Source organism: Trachemys scripta, chromosome 9 (genome assembly GCF_013100865.1).
Source record: "Trachemys scripta elegans isolate TJP31775 chromosome 9, CAS_Tse_1.0, whole genome shotgun sequence".
In the NCBI taxonomy this organism is placed as follows: Eukaryota; Metazoa; Chordata; order Testudines; family Emydidae; genus Trachemys; species Trachemys scripta.
Window position 1 is genome coordinate 41,264,990 of NC_048306.1, and position 19,928 is coordinate 41,284,917.

Sequence of the window (19,928 nt, forward strand, 5' to 3'; positions counted from 1 at the left end):
CCAATCCCCCAGCCCCGGCTCCCTTACCATGCCGCTCAGAGCAGCATGTCTGGCAGCCACGCCTCTTGGCTGGAGCCAGACATGCTGTTGCGCTGCCCTGCAGGAGCACGCAGCCCCGTTGCCCAGAACGCTGCCCGCTGCAGGGGAGGGGGGACAGCGAGGGAGGGACCGGGGCTAGCCTCCCTGTCCGGGAGCTCAAGGGCCAGGCAGGACAGGCCCGCGGGCCGTAATTTGCCCACCTCTGGGTTAACTGATTTCTTTATAGCAGGGGTGTCCACCTGTCTTGCTTGATGTATTTATGTGGCCCACGTGGCACATTCAGCTTCTTGAAATCTAAGCCCTTTTTTTTTTATTTTTTTATTTTTTTTTAAAGTACGTTTCTAGACATGGAGGTTAGAAACAGAATCTTCTAAACGTGGAGCCAAGTATAAACTGATGGCAGTGATGTCTGCCTGAGTCTGCAGACAGCCTGAAGCAGTGACCTGGAGCGGAGAATTCAGAATTACTCCAGTAATTGTAGTTGGAATGTTAACTCTGGAACCTAATTATGTAAATTTGGCACAAGCATTAATTGCTGATCATTTTAGCAATGGACAGGAGTGTGCGTGAAGCCTGTAATAGAGTAGGGGCGGAGATGGAATTGGGAGTTGCTGCAGGGAGGGAAATGAATAGGGAAGAACCAAAATGATCAAAAGATGGGGAAGAGGGAGAGAAACGGAGAAAGGAGTATGGGGTTGGGGGGAAGAAAAGGAACTCAGGGTATGCTGACTACATGGAGACATATTCTACTCTTGATCTTTGAGCAAACCTCCCCCAGACATCAGTGAGGAGGAAATTGACCAGAATACCTCTTCTAGAATAGCTCCACACGGGGACAGTCTGTTCTGGAATAAATGACTGTATCCAGAATAATTACTCTGCTTTGGAAGTGTACTAACTATATTCTGGAATAAAGTGACTCCCTTGAGAACTTTACACAGTAACTCGTCAGGTCAATTCCCCCATGTAGACAAGCCCTCAGGTGTCTAAGGCAGGATTTGGAAGGGGGGTTAGCCAGCACATGTTAACATCCCAAATTTAAGCCCAAAGTTAGGTCTTGTAAAAACAAGTTGTTTCAAGACTGACCATCACTAGAAATGTCTCTGTGACTTAGTTTCTCAACATTCAAAGGGCCACTTATTGAAAACAATAAAAATTGGGGTCTTGCAGCAGTCTAATGTAGTGATCCGCAACGCAGTGCCCGCAGGCGCCCGCCGGGGCATCTATGTGCGCCCGTGTACTGGCTGGCGGACGAGCATCGATTTTCGGTGGCATTTCGGCGGCGACGCCTATTGACGTTGCTGCTTGTTGGTGGCATTTCGGCAGTGACGCCTATTAACGTTGCTGCTTCTCGGTGGCATTTTGGCGGATGCTCGTCCGCTGGCCACGGTCCGCGGTGGCTCATCGTCTGGTGCCCGCAAGACGAAAAAGGTTGGGAACCACTGGTCTAGTGTGTAGCAACGTGAAACTGACAAGCTTATTTTCATTGCCTGGGCTGCTTGAACTGCAAGACGTAAACAAACTGTCTAAATATTGGAGCCACAAGGTGGGGGAGGCAATATCTTCGAATGGACCAATTTCTGTTGGTGAGAGAGACAGACCTTGGTCAAGTCAAAGATATTACCTCTCCCACTTTGTGTCTCTAACATCCTGGGATCAACATGGCTACACCAGTGCTACAGAGTAGACTCCCTAGTTTGCTATAATCTAAAGTGGCATTAATTCTACACATAAGGAGATGTCTTAATAAAATATGTCACCAAATTCTGCCCTCTTACGTCTTAGCGGCCTGGTTCTGGCAGGATCGAGGACAGTCTCTCTCTGTTTTATTGGATGATGATATTATTTTTGTTGTTGTGACCCAGATGCTCAGCTGCTGTAAATTGGTGCTAGCTGACTTCAAGGGAGCAATGCTCCTTTACCCAGCTGAGGATCTGGCCCAGCGGAGGCTGCGTTGGGGTGTGCTAGGGGGTGTTAGCTGTGCCAAGATTGCCTCTTGCACCCATCTTCTGCCCTCCCTGGCACTAACTAAAATCGAAGAGGTAAAGGGCATCCCTTGGTGGTGTGCGAGAGGGGTTTTGCTTGCGGAGGAGGGAGGGAGAGGCTGAGCTGGGAGGAAATTCCTGCAGAAGGTGTGGACGTTTAAGAGGCAGGGTGTGTCTCCTTTCTGCAGAGCACAGCCTGGCTCTCATGAAATCCGTGAGGGCTGCCCAGATATCTGCAGCTCCCAGCTGTGCCCGGGAATAGAGGCGAGGCCCCAATGGAGCCAGGAGGGGAGTCAGATGGCTGCTTTCCCACGGCTCGGTCCCCTGTGCCGGAATGGCGTGAGGCTGGCGCCCTCCCCTTCACACAGGGAGCCTTTGACTCTTTAGTGGGAGAGGGAGGGGCCCTCACCACAGGCATTGCAGCAGCTTCCTTGCCCGATTTCCCCCCCCCCCCCAGGGAGGGGATGGGCAGGGAGGAAGCCAGGGAGTGGCTCTGCAAAGCAGGCGGGGCGGTTACAGCCCAACAATCTGATTACTAGACTGTATCCAATTAATTCCTAGCCATTTACAGACATTTTTACCCAGCGCCCCCCTCTAATCCAGTTAGATTTCGCCAATTACTGGAGGTGTTTGGTCTGGAGTAAATCAAGTACCTCCCTCTAACGTGAAGGTTAATGGAGGGGTGCTGGGGCTGAGCCTCAGGGGCCCAGGTCCTCAGTCCGGGCATCTGACTCAGAAGTTAGGTGCCTAAATACCTGAGGATCTGGGCCTGGCTCCCAAGGGCTGCAGTTAGATGGGAGTCCTGTTACAGTTGCTCATGTTCCAGGTGCCCCTTTGACTGGCCCTGCCCTGTGACCCGACTGCACTGGGTCCCGGTTGCTGCTGGCATCTCTGGTCCCTGCTCCATTTTTCCCTGCATCTCTAACCCTTTTCCATGTCCCTGTGACTCGGCTGCCCATTCCCCCCGGCTCCCCCTTTGCCCGTGAGGCCTGACCCCACTCCATTCCCATGTGATGTCTCTGCTCCGTTTCTGAAGGCCAGGGGCTGCCTGTTCTCCAGGGAGTGAATTTCCTACCTTCTCAACTCAATCTCATTTCATTTAAGTCACGCCAGTTTCTGGCTTCCACAGGATGAGGGGGGCCTGCCCCAGGCAGGGAGCCAGGGGAGAACAGCCATGTTCTGCTGCTTTCCTTGGCTGCGGGGGCCCTGCAGCAGGGTATGCGTTGGGGTGGGAGGCACAGGGCAATAGGCCGGATCCAGCTTGCGAGCAGCGCAGCCCACCCACGCCCTAGGCCGTGCGCATGGTGTTGTGGGGGGGCGACCCAGGGGCCTCTCCAAAGAAGTATTCGGTTTGGGGATGCAGAGCTGAAACTACAGCCAGGATGAAGGGAAAAGCATCCATTTGCAGTACTAGAGACAGCCAGTAATGGAGAGCGGGTGGGTGTCTTCCCATTGGGTGGCTCCCTTTTACCTCTAATAAATACAGTGCCCCAATGCTCCAGGCTCGATCCTGATCCCCTCCAGCCCCGCAGCAAGGAGCAGGAACCCCCCTGGCAATGGAGGTAAGGCAGCCTATGACTAGACCTGGGCCCTAGGTCTCACCACCTGTCTGGGGTTGTTTCTCATTCTAAGGAGAAGCTGCGTTTGTCTTCTCTGATGTAGCACAGCCTGGTGGGGCTCCAAGGGAGGTGGCTGCTGGCTATGGCTGTGAAAGCATCAATTCCTGCTGGGGTTCTAGGAGCACCAGCATGGGCAAGCCCGGTCTGTGCTCGGAGACCACTGTAGAATAGTGTCTGGCAGCTCAGACATGGCTCTCCCAGCCCGTGCTGGAGGAGATCACGTTTGAAGCCTTCTGGTGCCAAGGAGGCTCCTTCCTGCACCAATCTCGGTCCTTTCCTCCTAGGCTTTCACCGTGCTTTAGCGAGGCAGGTTAGTGTTGTTTTTTTTCCTGATGTTCTAGATTTGTGGGGTGAGGGTGGGGGAGACACTGGGACTGAGGGCAGAAGTGACTTGCCTGAGGTCACACTGAGAGTTGTTTGCAGAGCAGGAAGTAGGACCCAGGTGTCCTGGATCCCAGTGCCCGGCTCTAACGAGCTTGGTTTTGGCTGTAGGTGGTCATGGCCTGGGGAGTCCTGGCAGAGGGCGGCTTACCTGAAATCCACCTGTGCTGAAGTGGTCCTTGATGATGAAAAGTGGCCTTTTGGCTTCCTTGAACAGACCCTTTGTGCTAGTGGGGCATGCAAACCCCATGGGAGACCATGGCAGATTAGCATCAGCAAGGCAGACAAAGCCTAGCGCTTGGCCTAGTTGCTATGAAGTGGGATTATTTCCTGCCCGCACCTCTGTGTCTGGATTACCCCTTCCAACCAGGGCCGCTGTCACCAGCAGTGCAGAGGGATAAGAGATGGAAGTGGGGGTGGGGAAGATTTCACTGATCCTCCGGTGAAAATGGGGACGTTGGAAAGCAAGAGTTTTTCATTGCAAAGACCCTTCAAGGCCTCCTTCATCGTCAAGCAGCAAAAGACAAAGGGGGTTGGTCTCCAGTGTTGCCCTGTGTCTTTTGGAGGCCATTGGTGGGTTTGCAGTACCATCTGGAGCCATAAAAAAAAGTCCATGCCCTTTTTTGAGAAGCTTGATGGAAAGAACCATCTTTGCCCCACTGCCACCTGGGTAGCTAACAGCTGAGCAGCCCTGGCCAAGCTGAGCATGGGGGAGCTGGCTACACTAGCCACGGGATAAAGGATCTGGATGCAGACTAGGTTAGCCAGTGATTGCTCAGCTGCATTCTCTCCCTCCAGCTGTGAAAGGTCCTCCTGGACCTGCCAGTGGAAACTGCCTGGGGTCCAGCCTCGACAGACCTTTCAGAGAGCAGCAAATCAGGCTGGGTCTGAGCTGGCTCAGCCGGGCGTAATGGGGTGGGGCGGGCGTTTGGCTGCAGGAGAGGTTCCCCACTGAAGGGGTGGGTGGTGGCGGTGGGGGGTTGCTGATGGAAACTGAGCCTTTTGAGAGGCAGCGCAGATGCCCAGCAAAGAGGGGGAGGTAGGGGTTGGTTTCGACTGCCACTGAACCCGGAGAAAATGAGTCTTTTGTTTGCTGTTGCTGTAACCGCTGAGCGCTCACCCGATCCCCACTCTCTGCTGGAGTCACAAGAGCAACTCCGCAGCCTTAGAGCAGGAGTCAGAGGAAGTTCAACCGGATTTCATCCCCGAGCGGAAACGCAGCCGGCGAGGCGCCCAGAGCCCTGCGTGGTGGCCCTAGCGCCACAGTGTTTGTAAGATCTGTGCTTCAGGGGCAGGGATGTGGGGCAGCAGAGGCTGGCACCCCCCTTCCCCCCAGTGGCTGGAGGCCCTCCAAGGTAATGCTGCCTTGGGAGGTGCAGGGAGCTCAGCTTGGCTCGTCAGTATAAGAAGTTACAGAGCAGCATCTCTGTGACGTAGGCTGAACAAATAAAGGGGGTCTAATGCCTGCCCTCTGGCTCCATGGGGGAAACTTGCTTGGGGCCTCTGTCCGGCTCAGCTGGGGAGGGGATTGGTGGGAGCTGCCCTTTCTTCCTCCGGTCAGGGAGAGGGCAGCCGTGAAGGCAGCTGTTTCCTGACCCTTGCCTGCTGCCATGGCTCAGCCTCCATCTCTCTGGCTCTGCACTGAGCTGGGCAGAAGCATCAGAGCAGCCCTCATTCCATACAGTGGGAGGCCCTGGCTCTCCTCCCTGGGCCCCGGTGTAAATCAGGAGCGACTCCACTGTTTGCCAGTGCAGTTCTACAGGTGTAAACCCCCCCAGGAGATCGATATCAGGCAGAGGCTGTGCTGTACATTAACCCTAGTCTCCCCTCCCTCCCTGCTCCCAACTGCTGGTCCCCTCCCCCTACATGCATCCTGCCTCCTGCAGTTTAACCCTTTCTCTTCTCTCTGGACAGTAGCCCCAGCCCAGCCCCGCCCCGCCCCTCCTCACAATTGTAGGTTCTCTCCCACTGCCCCTAGCCAGACCATCCCCCACAGCCATTCAGTTCCCTAGCTGCCAGGCCCCCTTACAGCCCTCTGGGTAAAAGCCTGAGCAGTCCCTCCCCACAGACCTGACAAAAATGCTGCCAGGTGGGGCCCAGCTGGAAATCCAGCAGCAGGGGGAGGGATCCTAGATCAGAGATAAAGCACCTCAACGGGTGGCTGTCAATGAGGACAAGGCTGGATTGGGCATGGGGGGAAGGAGGCTGTGCTGAGATCCTCCCATTCTGGAGGAAGAGCCCACAGGTGCTGAAAGGGGAGGGGTAGGGAGTCTGAGATCATGGGAAAAGACTGTGCTGTGGAGGAGATGAAGAATGGCCTGGCCTACTGGGAATAAGCAAAGGTGGGATGAGAGGGGCTGCCACTTAAGAAGTGATGCCTTAGTGGGGCACTGCTGCTCCCATGGCAGTGTGCTTCCCCCCCCCTTTTGGTTTTATAGTTCACGTGCTAAGGAACCCCATGGTGTCTTGGAGCCTGGATCTGCAGCCTCTTCCTTCAAGGCTGGTTTAAGGCGGCAGGAGCGTTTCATTCTCCCCTCTGAAGTTTGCCCTGGAAACGAGCGGGAACGTAGGCTGTCCCTTAGGGCTTGTCCACATGGGATATTATAGTGGTGTAAGATAAGGTGTGAATTTCAACTCCTGTAGTCACACCAGTCTAACACCCGGGTGGACACTCTCATTATCAGAGTCTCCTTTTTCTGGTTTCACTTAAACCCTTCCAAAGCAACAGTGGCTAACCTGGAAAAAGGCCCCTCTGATACCACCTGGTATCCACAAGGGGATCGGGGGTGTCATGCTGATGTATAACTAGAACTGTCTAGTTAGACTGTCAGGCCTTGGCCACACTTGGGAATTTGTGAAGCGAGAGAGCTCTCGCAGCGCTGTATGTACTCCACCTCTCCGAGGGGAGTAGCTTGCAGCACTGCGAGCTAACATGCATCGCTGCAGGCGCTGATTACACTGGTGCTTTACAGCGCTGCACTCGCTGCGCTCGGGGGGCGGGGGGGACATTTTCACACCCCTGAGCGCAGCAAGTTGCAGCGCTGTACAGCGCCAGTGTAGCCAAGGCCTTAGACTGGTATAACTCCTCTGCAGACAAACCCTTACACTAGCAAGTTATATAGCTTTAACTATCCTGGGGTACAGTGCACTCAAGGAGCTGAGAACCCTCTTGGGGTGGGGCAGTAGATGTTGAGGAGTAGTCCCACACACAACCTTAAGGCCTGGCCTAGGCTTAAACCCCCCATCAATGGAAGAATGCTACCGTTATGCAGGGAGGTAGTGTTCCTACAGTAGTGGAAACACTCTCTCTGGTGTTGGAAGCATCTACACGCTATGGGGTTATGCTGGTGTAGCTATGCCGATATAGCTATGCTGGTATAATCTCCATAGTGTAGACATATCCTGAAATATAGGGCAGAACCAAGTTTCAGGCATCTCCCAGTGCTCTGGAGTAATGAGTGAGGTCTAAGGTCACTGTAATGACGAGAGCTGTGATTCAGTGCTCAGCAATAGCACCCACATGGTTCTGGTCTCCAGCACTGAGGGATGATAACCCCATCCCATTCAGAAGGGCCTTTTCTGTTGGACAGCAGCCACCTGGGCAGACAGAAAAACCCTTGGATTAAACATCTAGATAGGTAGGTTATGTGTCACACCCTTAGCATTCTAAACGTTCTGATTTGCTGAGGCAGGATCACATTTTGCCTTGTTCCCTTCCTTTAATTGATCCATAATCTTTGAGCTATTGACTAGGTGGCAATTGAGGAAGACAATGGAGGTGCCGCCCTATGGGATAATCCCCATCTTTCATCCCATGATGCAGCACCTTTGGCAAAGAAATCCACTCTGCTAGGGTGCAGGGGGTCAGGGTCTGTGTCAGGCAGCATGTAGGACTGGCCCATGCTGAGTTAAAGCAGGTGTCACCCCTGTAATGCTACAGCCAGCATGGTCCTGAGGATAGATACAACCTCTGTTGGCCTGTGCCCTTGTGTAAGGTTATCCCAGAGGGTGGGGTTGGCAGTGTTTTTCCTGTGGGCTGTTTTTTTCCGCTGGGTACAGGATGCTGTTCTGAGGCAGTGGGGAGTGGCTGGCAGAAGGGTGGACAGTGATGTCCCTGTCTTGTTGGCTGAAAATTGCTCAGGAGGCTGAGCAGTGCTGTGGGTGGTGGTGGTGGAAAACAGAGGCAACAAAAGGAAACAAAGGCAGGCCACCCAAAGGAGGGGCATGGGTGCTGGAGGTGCAGGCCAGTGTCCATAGGGGGGTGGGATGTGGTTGAGTGTGTTTGGCTGGCTTGCACACTGCCAGGGATGCTCCCTGTGGCATTGCCAGTCTTACGATGCCTATGCAGCAGTGGGCTCCTCCCTAACTAGCCTTATTGGGCCCAGTTGTCTGGAAAGCACTAATGGCCCAGAGCAAAAGGGCATGTTAAAGGGGACGTTTTCACCAGTGCAGCCCTGCATGGGGTGGGGGGTGATGGGGTGGATTAAGAGCGTGCACGCTGGCCTAGAAAGAGAGTTGGGGAGCTAGCTGTGTTTTAAACATGGCGCCACCAGCTAAGGATGCGGCACACATCATGAAGTAGGGGGCTAAACTGCATCTAAAACTGGGGTCATCAATAAGCAGACTGCCAGACGCTTTTGAACGTACCCTGACATTTTTTTTTTTTTACTTATCATTTTTTTAAATTATTATTTTCTCTGGAGTCTGGACCTTGACTGTACTTTGACAAAAAATAATTGACGACCCCTGATCTAAAACCACTTCTCTAGCTTAGGCCCTTTGCATGGGTTTGATGCCATTTCGGCTAGTGGCAGGTGAGCCGGGGATCTGTGTGAGTAGGGGACCCCTGATGCCTCCGTAGATGGGGAGTGCACGCAGGCGTGACTGCCTTGGAAAGCTGTTTGTAAAACTAATGAACACAGCCTCAGGGACGATTCCCCACAAAGGCCCTTTGCCTGGCTGGTGGGATGTATGGATGCTATAGGCTTCCCTCATTAAGAGGCCAGGCCCCCTCCCTATAGTCCCCATAGATGGGCACACATAGTAAGCCCAGCATGAAGCTAATGAACCTCCCCCAAAAGAGGAATGTGCTTTCATCCCTTTCAGCGCACTCCCCACCCGGGGGACAGGAGATCAGGAGGGATGGGGCTCGGCAAGGATTGGCGGGGGCTGGGAGGTGCAGGAAGTGGGTGTGCCCACGGCTCAGTGGGAGCAGGATGGGAATTGGCCACTGACCTCAAGCAAAGGTGAGGGTGTGGTAGGGTGACCAGATGTCACGATTTTATAGGGATAGTCCCAATTTTTGGATCTTTTTTTTATATAGGCTCCTATTACCTCCCACCTCCATCCCGATTTTTCACATTTGTTGTCTGGTCACCCTAGGGTGGGGAGCTTGTGCTGCCAGGGCCCCTCCCCCGCTGTCTGGAGGGGCAAGAGAGCAACTGGAATGTTCCCTGCTCTGTACAGAGATGCTGCTGCAGAGGGGGTGGGAGGATCTCTGCTTGGGCAGAGCAGATATTTGAATGGTCACACAAGCCTACTCCATGCCAGAGTCCTTGGGGAGCACTCGGCCCAGCACAGACGGGGCCTGGGCATCTTTACCCTTAGATCCACTGCCAGAAATGGGTGGCATGGTGATAAAAGCACTGATGCCCTATCTCTGCTAGAGCTGGGCAAGCTGCAGTCCTGGGAGGCTTCACTACAGCCTGAGAACACATGTTAGAGGGGAAGTTACTCTGATGATATGCTCCAAGGGTCCCAGCCACGTGAGGATCTCAAAGCATGTTGCCAAGGAAGGGTCACAGTGTCACTGTTCCATTTTAGAGATGGGGGAAACTGAGACATGGGGAGTGCCTGGGGTTAGAACCCCAGTGAGTCTGCTTCTTTACTAAGAGGGATATGGAGCCCATCAAGAAGATGTCTTAATGGGCCAGCTGTTATAGGATCAGACTCCCTGGGGGTGTTTCCTATTGATTAATACGATTTTAGTCTCTGCACAGGAGTATTTACTTATTCCAGTTTATTTAAAACGTGCCGCTCCGTGGCTCTCGGTGCATGTCCAAGCATATTTCCCAGCCCGAGCGGGATGTGTTGCAGCTCGTGATTCGAGCAGTGGCTCCCCAGAGCTGGGATAGCAGGGAGGGTGCAGGGCGGGATTGAGGGCCGGGGCAGAGCTGTGTAAGGGCTCAGTGCTGGGATAGCAAGGGCTGCAGGATGCCAGTTACTCGGCTGATGGCCCCACTTCAGCAATGGGTTAGGGCTAAGATGGCAGGAGGGTTTGCTGGGGGGTCCCTCTTTGTAGCCTTAGGCCCCTCTTGGATGGATTTGGGGCTCCTGCAGCAGACATAGATGAAGCAGCCTCGACCTGGCAGGGAACCCCGGCTGCACACATCTCAGCACTTCATGGGCCAAGACTATAATGCAGGACAGGGATTTGGCCCCGCGCCCTTCCTTGGGTGTGGGTTGTTTAAGGGCCACAGCAGCTGGTGTCAGTGACTCTTCATCTCAGCGTAGTCTTGTCTTGCACCCCTTGCTTGCGGTTGAGTGGGGGGGGGGGAGGTGTGTAGGAAATGAGCCCCACTTGGGATTGCGTGCAAGATGTGCCTGTGTCCATTCCCGGGAGGGTGTAGCAGGGCGGGGAGGGGAATACGCCCAGTCGCGGGTATGGATGAGGACATGCCCAGAGCTTTCAATGTGCCCACACCCATTTACGAGCAGGGTGGGGTCAGAGAGTGCCCATTCTAGTGGGGATGGGAGCTCTGCAGAGCAGAAAAGCTGATCACGCCCATTTGCTGGGGAAGAGGGTGGGGCCGTGTGCATGCTATGAGTTCCCTCATGATTAGTCTGGAGACGCTCAGAAGGGCTCCATTTGGGTACGGGTGAATTCCCTCCCCCATGTCTCTGCAGGGACTCTGGGCACTCACAGGAATGAAGTGGGCCCAATCATGGGAAACTGCTGGGGCATAGATGGCTTGTGGTAGTTGTGCCTGACCTAAACTCAGCCAAGCCAAAGCCTTTTGTCTTTAGGAAACTGGATAACTTTAAATCTAGGTTCAGTCTGATTACCTGTGGCTGGCTTGGGGGAAGGAGGCATCCGTGATCTAAATAGCCTGATCCTACATAAACCAGAACAAATCTGCTTTTCCAGCATATCGAGGTAGCTCCCAGCCTTTGGGTTGGGTTCCTAATGCCCCCCAAAATCATGGAGATGATCATGTGTCTAAAGCCTGAAGTGGCCAAGGGCTCCTCGCCCTTTTCAGAGCTCCCCCGTGGCAGCCTGTGGGCAGTAGGACTTTGGGGCAGTCTGATGAGAGCCCTGGTCCGTGACCACTGATCTGCTCAGCTGCCATGGCCATCAGGGCTGGTGGACGGGGGCACCCACTGAGTCTCGAGTGCAGGGTGCCAGAAGAAGAATTTGGAGTGGGGATTTTCACACACCCAATGGAAGCTTTGGGATTCCCCCTTAGCCCAGCCTCGCCATGGTACAGAGGTGGGGTTGCTGCCCGAACCAATTTCTCCCTGCCAGCTCGGCTGGCGAGACATTGAAATAGATCCGAAATATCTCTGAGGATAGAATGTAGTCATTGTGCTGGCCTCGGTGGCAATTGGTGCTCTTGGCATTAGTGGGATGATGTCTTTGGTTGCCCAATAACCTGGGGTGGCACTGTCTGCATGGCAGCGCTGTCTTTGCCTGTTCAGGTCGCCTGCTCTAGAAAGTTTCAGCTCCAGGGTGGAGCCATTGCTAAGCGTCGTCCCCGGGAGCACATGGCAGTGGGCTGGTGACATGGAGGGGTTGTTGGTTTGGGAATGGGCATTGCCACATGGGCCAGGCATTTTCTAGTTAAAGGGATCACAAGGGAACAGAGTGACCTGTCAGTGGGAAGTAATGCCCACTGCATCTTTGGATCCGATTTTATCCCTCGCTGCTCAATGCCTCCTGAGACCACCAGCTTCTACTCCCCATATGGCTGGCCCTGGCTGTCTGCCAAGAGAAGCAGACAGAGGTGTGTTTTGTGGCCTTTCTATTGGAGACCTGGTTGCCCAGCTGGCAGAATAAGCAAGGAATGGAACTCCAGCCCCCCGTCTCCCACTCTTCCCCACCCACCCCAACCTCTCATGTCAGCAGCTATGGGATTTATTTCTCCTTGTCACTAGAGATGGGCCCCCAACCAAATCCGCTGCTTCTAAAGACCCCAGGCTTTTCAGCTGGCCCTTCGCCGTCCAGCAGCCTGGCCCTGGATCGGGGAAGCCAGGATCTAGGGCCGGTTTAGGTGCTGCTCCAGCCGTTGCCACTCGCACAGCTCTGGCCCCGTGCTGTGCCCTTTGTGGGCCCGGCATGGCCCTGGCCCAGCCGAGTGGTGCCTGGTTCCGCAGGAGGCGGCTGCCGGGGCTGCGCTGGCGTTCCAGGCCAGAGCCGCTGCGCCAGCCCTGGTGACGTGGGTGAATAGCGGTGCCGGGGGAACACAGGCTCCTCTCTATTCTGCCTTCCCCCACCCCAAGCCTCCTGCCCAGCTGGAGCTCCAGAGGGTTTTGTTTGTTCAGCTTGGGAGCTGGGAGGGTGGAGTCAGGGAGGCCTTTCGTTCCCCTGCCTCGCCCACCCCAGAGCCTGGGCAGGGCTCTGCTGGAGCCAGCCTGGGCTGGAGAAATAGCCCTGTCAGCAGCAGCAGCCAGGGCCCCCCAGCGCAGTGTCTGGCTCCACACCTCTCAGCTGCTCTGCGTTAGGCCACGCTTGGTTTAACCCTTGCCTACCACCCCCATCTGCCTCTTTCAGCCCATCGGGAGGGGCAGATGCTGCCTTTGGAGCCAAGTCACTGAGCCGGCCTCAGGCCAGGGTGGCATGGCAGGGGTTAAAACTAGATAGCAGCAGGGGCGCTGGAGCCTGGGAGAGTGGGGGTGGAGCAGGGTGTGGGTGTAATGGGGAGGGGTTATGAGGGCATGGGCTTTGGGGAGAGGTCAGTGTATGCAGGTGCAGTGAGATTGTGTGGAATAGAGGTGCAGTGAGATGCCAGGGGAATATCAGCATGGGGGTAGGTGGGGGGGTGTCAGTGCAATGTGGGGTGGTGTAGGGAGGTTCAGTGGGGCATGGGGGGGTTCAACATGGTGCTGTTGTAGGGGGTGTGTCTGCAGCGGGGGTGTTGTAGGGAGATGCAGTGGGGCGTCAGGGGGGTTCAGCATGGTGCTGTTGTAGGGGGTGTGTCAGTGCAAAGAGGGCATTGCAAGTAGGTGGAACGGGGTGTTGAGGGTTCAGTGTGGTGGTGTAGGGGTGGGTGTCAGTGCAGTGTGTGTGGGGGGTTGAAGTTAGGTGCAGTGGGGTGTCTCAGGAGCGTTCAGCCTAGGGAGGTGTGTGGGGCGGGGGGGAGAGGCATTGTCTTCCCTACAGAGTTCCGAGCCTGTATCTGTTTGGGATGTGATCACCTCCCAGATGTAGCTTGTGTGCACACACGTATTTGCTGTCCCAGTTTCCACCCTGTATCCCCCTTGCCAGCTGCCTCAGCTTGGCGCATCCTTGGCTTCCAGCTTGGCCCACTGTCCATTTGTGCTGGGAACAGACCCCCCCCTAACGGTACCTATGCCACCAGCTTGGCTCTTCCTCCCTCGCTCCCTGCTGTGTGCACTAGGCAGCCCAGGGGTGCTTTGCGGGCGCAGGGACAGAGCGGCCCAGACTTTCCCAGCATGCCCTGCTGCCAGCACGGCTCAGCCATGGGTGCCAGGCAGAAGCAACTCTCTCAAGCTGTGCGTGTCGCGGTCGGGTCAAAGGAGCGTTGCCAGCTGGCAATGCTATTGTGCTTGTAGCACAGACAGGCCCGAAAATCCGGCTGATTTGGGTGGGCTGGGCAGTAGCCTTTGGTAGCCGATTCTCGGCTGGGAGGCAGGCTGCTTGCCCAACGGGTTGGCATAAGCTGTCTGCTCCACTGAGGCAGGCAGCCCCAGCTGTTTGATTTTAAGACACTGCAGTCCTGCCTCTTAAGAAGCTTCCTTGGTGTAAGTCAATTAGAAATGGTGCTGGCTCAATGCTGTCTGCTATTGGGCCCTCTCCCCTGCCCCAGGCTTCAGGGAAGGGTGGACTGGGGGGAGTTCCCTCATCACCCCATCCCACAGGGAGCCCTGAAGGGTCCTGCCTTTTGGGGTCTTAGCCAGGGCGCGGTTAAAGGGGAGGGTTTGCATGTGTGAATCTCTCTCTTGCCCCACTCTGGCCTGGTGTGCGTGGCCTGCATGTGGTTGGAAGGGAATGTTGGGGGTGTCCCAGGGCCATCCCCCCCTTAGCACAAGCCCTGAGGGGAATCTCCTAGCCAGACATGCATTGGACTGCCTTTCTGCTAGGAGGGGAGGCTGCAGACCTACAGGTTCCCCCCTTTCCCTGGGGGACAGTGTGCAGCAGATCTATCTCTTTTAAGGGGAGACTTTGATTATTCCCCCTGTCAATCCCCTCCTCTGTTTGTCCCCTTGCGGGGAGCACACCATGACCTCCCCGTCCTTGCTGGATCTCGCGCACTCGCCGTTGCCATGGCGAGCATTGTGTCTAAATATTGCAACCAGTTGTCAGGCTGCCTTTCCCTGCCTGCCCCTTCCTGGCTTCCGAAGCGCCGGGTGCTCACTGGCGGAACGACCCACTTTGCTGCGGCTCCTGCGTGGGTGCCAAGGGTTGGAGGCTGGGGGAAGGAGCCGAAAGCTGCTCCGCGAGGCCTCCCCACCTGGGGACGGGCGAACTGACATGCTTTGGCGGCAGGGGAGGAGCCGACAGCCGCAGGCTTGGCTTGGCACTCAGCCCCTCCCTTCCCTCTCCTCTCTGCAGCCCGTCCCTTTTAAGGAGCTCCACCCAGGGTCAGGCCAGGGTGGAGCTGTCAGACTATTCACACCTCACAGCTCAGGACTGGCAGGCTAGACACACCAGCAGCAGGCAGCTCTTTATTCAGAGAGAGACTCCTCTGTGGAGGAGCAGAGCTCTCTGACTGCTTCACGGGTGTGCGTCTCTGTGGAAGGCTGAAGGCGTGGGCCTGTGCAGACCCCAACGTGAACGTGTATTGATAATAAGGAGCCGCTATCGGCCACATCTCTCCTTTTTTTTTTTTTTTAAATTCCCCTTCCTCGTTCTTCCATTCACCGGAGAGGCGTGTGGGGCAGAGACTTGGCTGAGGATCTAAGGACCTCGACAGTGTGCCAAGTTGCCAGGTGTACAGGCCGGAGGAGGTGAGGGAGAACGGGAGACTCGCCCTGACCGCCAGTTGGCAGAGCTCTGGGTTTTGCAGGAAGACAGTGACTGCACCCGCCCGGGCTGGTATCCCATCTCCTTTGCCTGCTCCCAGCTGCCAGGAACAGGAGCGTCGTGCAGACCTCGCGCGTGGTGAGGGGTAGCCGTCTGGAGCCCGGCTCAGGAGTATGATCCTCCCCGCAGACAGCATGAGCGCCGTGCAGTACCGGAGGAGCCCACCGCGCGCCGGCTGGGCGGTAAGTGGCTGGATGGTTCTCTGGCAGGGGGCCGTGATGCTCCCCTTGGGGCAGGTGGCAATGCTGGGGTGGCATTTTCCACTCTTGTGCTCCAGGGCTGCATGGTGTAAGCGAGCTACTTCCTGGGGGGTCAGGATATCTTCCCCAAGCCCCCCATTTCATCCAAGCCCTCGCCAGGTACATCCCCAATCCTGCCCTTCTCCTTTTTAACAGCCTTTATCTCCCCACCATTCACACATGCACCAGTCCTGGGCATGGCCTCAGTTATTCCTTCCCCACTCTGCCATAGCAGCCCTGGAGAGGAGGGGGTGCCCACTGGGTCTTAAAGCCATGGGATGGGGGTGGGGCAGCTTTGCCTTGCTCAGCCCTGGAGGGCTCTGAGTCTCAGTCTCCTTTGGACTCCGAGGGCGGGCGGGCGGGTGTGTGCAGAGAGGGGGATGGGTGTGCGCCGTGGGGGCCCCCTCCTCCCCACGACTGCCGTGGCGGAGTGGGGTAGGAATAACTTTGGGCCTCCGGGGGGGGGGGGGGGGGGTGTGTGCAGAGAGGGGGATGGGTGTGCGCCTGTCTCCTCCCCCAAAGTCGGTGCATGGCAGGCCAAAGCAGAAAGACCTCCAGGGGGCTGCAAGGCCAGAGGCAAGCAGGGTGCACTGCCCCTTTAAGAGAGGGCTGGGACATGGGGGACCTTTAAGGAGCAGATGGGAGAACAATTTGTGGCTTGTGCACTGCTCCTTTAAGGAGGGGAGGAGGAGGAAGGTGTGCCGCACCCACTCGCCTCCCCTGCTCTTTAAGAGCCTGATGCCCTCAGCTGACACTGGGTGGCAGCAGCAGGAGGGAGGCCTGGCAGGGAGAAGGGGTGTTTGGGCTGGATTCCAGGTTTCGTTATGGTCCAGGATATGTACACACCTCCCTCTGCAGGGGTCCCCCAGTGTGGATGGGAGGTTTGCACAGAGACCAAGGGGGACTCGCAGCCTCACATGGTTATTGTTGCATTGTGCATCATGCAGTGGGGGATCTGCTCCCCATCAGAGCGCTGCCACTGCCCCTTTGTCTCTTTTTCTTTCCCTCGCCCTCTCCTGTTTTCCCTTCTGCATTTCCTTCCCTGCAGCAGCTCCCAGTTCCCACCTCTGGAGGGCACCACTCCCCCCCCCCCCATTTCCCGTTCCATCCGGCAGTGGAATAGCGAATATTGACGTAGAGTGTTGTCATTCAGCCTTAAAGCTGACACCCCAGTGAAATTAGTAGGGGGCAGGGCTGTTCACCCCTTGGAGTTATTGTTTAAGGCTGTCTGCAGACTCAGGCAGACCTTGTGCCTTCTCTGTGCACTCGGGCCCCATTTTATCTCTGCAGCCAGGAGGGCTAGAAACATACTTTAAATGATCCCCACAATTCTGCACAGTCTGAATATGCTTCATGTGGGCCACACCAATACTGCACGAGGGCTGGATCTGGCCTGCGGGCTGCATGTTGGATGCCCCTGGTGTAGAAAGAGTCAGGGACCTCCCTGCTGCTAAAGCCCTTGGGAAGGAGGGGATAAAAAAATGCTTTTTTCTCCTGAGTAATACCCCTAACTGCTCCCAAGAAGCCCTTCTCTGTGCTGCCCCCCAGACGGACAGGCCAGTCTGGGGAGCCCTTGGAAGGGCCCTCCTGGGAGTATACACAAGCAATGCTGGGCTGTTATTTATGTCCTGTGTCTGTTCTCACTTGTGAGATCATTGAGGATGAGGATGGGGAGGATCTGCGGTGCCCCTGTGGGACTGGCCATGTGTGAAGTCTCCCGACTTCAGATCTCCCCTTCCCACCAGAGCCCTTCTGGGCTCCGCGCTGAGTCCCCAGCTCCACCAGAAGCCATTCCCAGCTGCTTTGAGTCCCAAAGAAAGTGTGTCCTTGGCTATGGTTTGGTCAGGGATGGGATTGGGGCCTCTCTCCCCATGGTCATTAGAGTTTGTCCTGTCCTGGTTAGGTGGAACGGAGATCCATCAGCAGCTGGTGGATCTCTGTTGAGCCGGGTGGGAAATGGGGCCAGGTTTTCCCAGCTGGCAGCAGTGGTGGAGCCCAGTGCAGTCTCTCTAGGTCAGAACTTCAGCCGGGTATATGGGAAACCTGAGCTGTCCCTGTGCCATGGAGACACGGAGGGCTTGAGGCTCCAGCGTTGTCACTGAAAGCCTGCCAGGCCTTTCCCATGCCCTCTCCCCCGTGGTAGGTAAGCTGAGCCTGCTGTGGAGCCGAATGCTGGGTCTGTGCAAAGCTGTTTCCCAAGGCAGAATCTTGAGCCCTTTGTGTCTTATGAACTACTCCTAATGCTGAGTGTCATCCCATTGTGGCCTCCACAGCTTCTCCACCAGAACTCGACTAGCACCTGATTACATGGAAAGGCAATGTCAGGACAGTGCTAAGAGGACAGGATGAAAATAAACTCGCCTTAAAGCAATGGGTGCAGCTGTTTGGATACATTCCCCCCCCCCCTTGTGTTTATCTCTTCTCTGGGGGCCAGGAGCTTTGCATTCGTTAGTAACCAAATCTCCCCATGTTGCCTGAAACCCCTGCTGCTCCAGTCTCTCCAGGTTCCCATATGCACTTCCCCCTCCACTTTGGTGTCCTCTGCAAATCTGGTTACTGCTGAGACAAGGAAAACCAGACAAAGAAATCCATAGGGACCTCGGGGCTCTGAGTTCTGCTGATTCGGGACCCCCCAAGTGTCTTTGGCTGGGCTACTAACAACTAGCAGAAAGCTTCCTCTGTAGCTAACAGTGCTGCCCTTTAAATGATCATTCCTGGGCCATCAGAGTTCCAACACCATTGAGGGGAATGGGGCAGTTCACAGCTCTCAGAGCTATTGTCTCAGGCTCTCTGCAGACATAGGGCATGTCCATAATCACTGCACGGCTGTAGACACTCCCATCAGGAGAGATGGCAGTAGCCTAGTGCTGTCTACACTGGGATAACTATGGTGTGGATTTTACACATTCCTGATCGATGTAGTTATGCCAACCCAATTTTCTAGTGTAGACTAGACCTGTGCTAACTCGACTCAAACCAAGTGTAAACTGATTGAAGTGTGCACACATTAGGCGGATGCAGTGGTTAGGCTACAATTGATTAATCAGTGCAGCCTTTGCTGTCTAGCCATGGCCTTACTTAGTTTAGTGCAAATTGAAATTTTGGAGCATTAGATGAAAACTTGGCAGAGATACTGGGATGGTCAGTCCAACCCCAGAATTACAAATCCCATCATACTAACCCTAACACGGGGGTTTATTCCAGTTTTGCTAACCACAGCTACATAGTGTCTCCCTACATTTCCCCAGCAGTTTCAACTGGATATGGGATTGTTGGGCAATTGCTAGGATCATCGGGGCAGATCTTACTTAACTCCCTGCCATTGCGGGGGCCTTGGCATTGGTGCACATTGGTCCCTCCTGTTTTCTGCCCATGGGCTGCAGTACTTCGGTTGAATTCTGGGTATTGGGCTTGATGTGATATACAGCGGGTCAGACTGGATGATCTGACACTCTCTGTTCCGGCACTTCCTGTCCTGAACTCTTGTTGAATGTTGCTGTTGAACAGTGGCCATGTTTCACTCCAGAGGTGGCTGCATTCTGTGTGTGGAATGGCCCTTGGGGACGAGCACTAAAGAAATGTAAGCTTCTGTGGCTTTGAGCATGATGCCTGAATCTCTGCTGGATGCCAGTGAGAGGGAATGTGGGGAATGAGGCTGTTGTTGCAGGCGGTGCGAATCCTCCATCTCATAGGGAGTTTTGGGGCATAGTATGTTAATGCAGCTCCTATGTTTTTTTTCCCCCCCTTGGTGCTGTTCGTGTGTGAGGGTGGGGGAAGGAGAAAGGTGCTGCTGAAGCAGACTGGAGAGGCAATTCCATTCCATGGGCCTCATCTCTTGCTTTAGGAAGGAGTCAGGGCTTTGAAGTGCATGGGTGTGGGACAGAAGGTTTGGCTCTGTGTCAGGTCTAGTGTGCTCTTCTCTGCTGTGCATAGATCCGCCTCCTGCGTCCCCAAGGAAATAGCGAGAATAAGCTAGGAAACTCTCATCTCGGCTGAGCTCGGTTACCCCAGCAATGAGCATGTTATAAATTAGGGTTACCATATTTCAACACTGAAAAAAGAGGACACTACATGGGGGCCCTGGCCCCATCCCAACTGCGCCCCTTCCCCCGACCCCATTCCAACCCCTTCCCCAAAGTCCCTGCCCCAACTCTGCCCCCTCCCCTGAGTACCCCGTATTCCCCCTCCTCCCTCCCGCCCCACGAGCTCTGGCTGCTGCTGCGCTGGGGAAGTTGCTTCGGCCCCCGCTGCGGTGGAGAGCAGCGGGAGCTGGGAAAGTTGGAGCCCGGGGAGGAGGCGGCTGCGCTCTCGGATGCTGCCCGCCGCCTCTGTGCCCTGGCAGATCGGGGGAGTTGTAGTTTTGCTGCAGCCACTCGCACTCGGGGTCCCCCGAGCATCTTTG

The 19,928-nt window shown here is 55.5% G+C and overlaps 1 protein-coding gene across 3 annotated transcripts in view; it reads left to right on the plus strand.

Moving 5' to 3' along the window:
- Positions 1-19,928, plus strand: part of KLF8 (Kruppel like factor 8) — an 89,600-nt gene that overhangs the window by 47,014 nt on the left and 22,658 nt on the right. Inside the window, exon 1 of one of the 3 annotated variants that reach the window (XM_034781101.1) lies at positions 14,672-15,469. The exons of the other annotated variants lie outside the window; for them this stretch is intronic. Within the exon in view, the coding sequence (XP_034636992.1) occupies positions 15,401-15,469 (69 nt within the window). The 5' untranslated portion in view covers positions 14,672-15,400. Of the gene's footprint in view, positions 1-14,671; positions 15,470-19,928 lie in introns of those variants that run through there. 3 annotated transcript variants of the gene reach the window in all.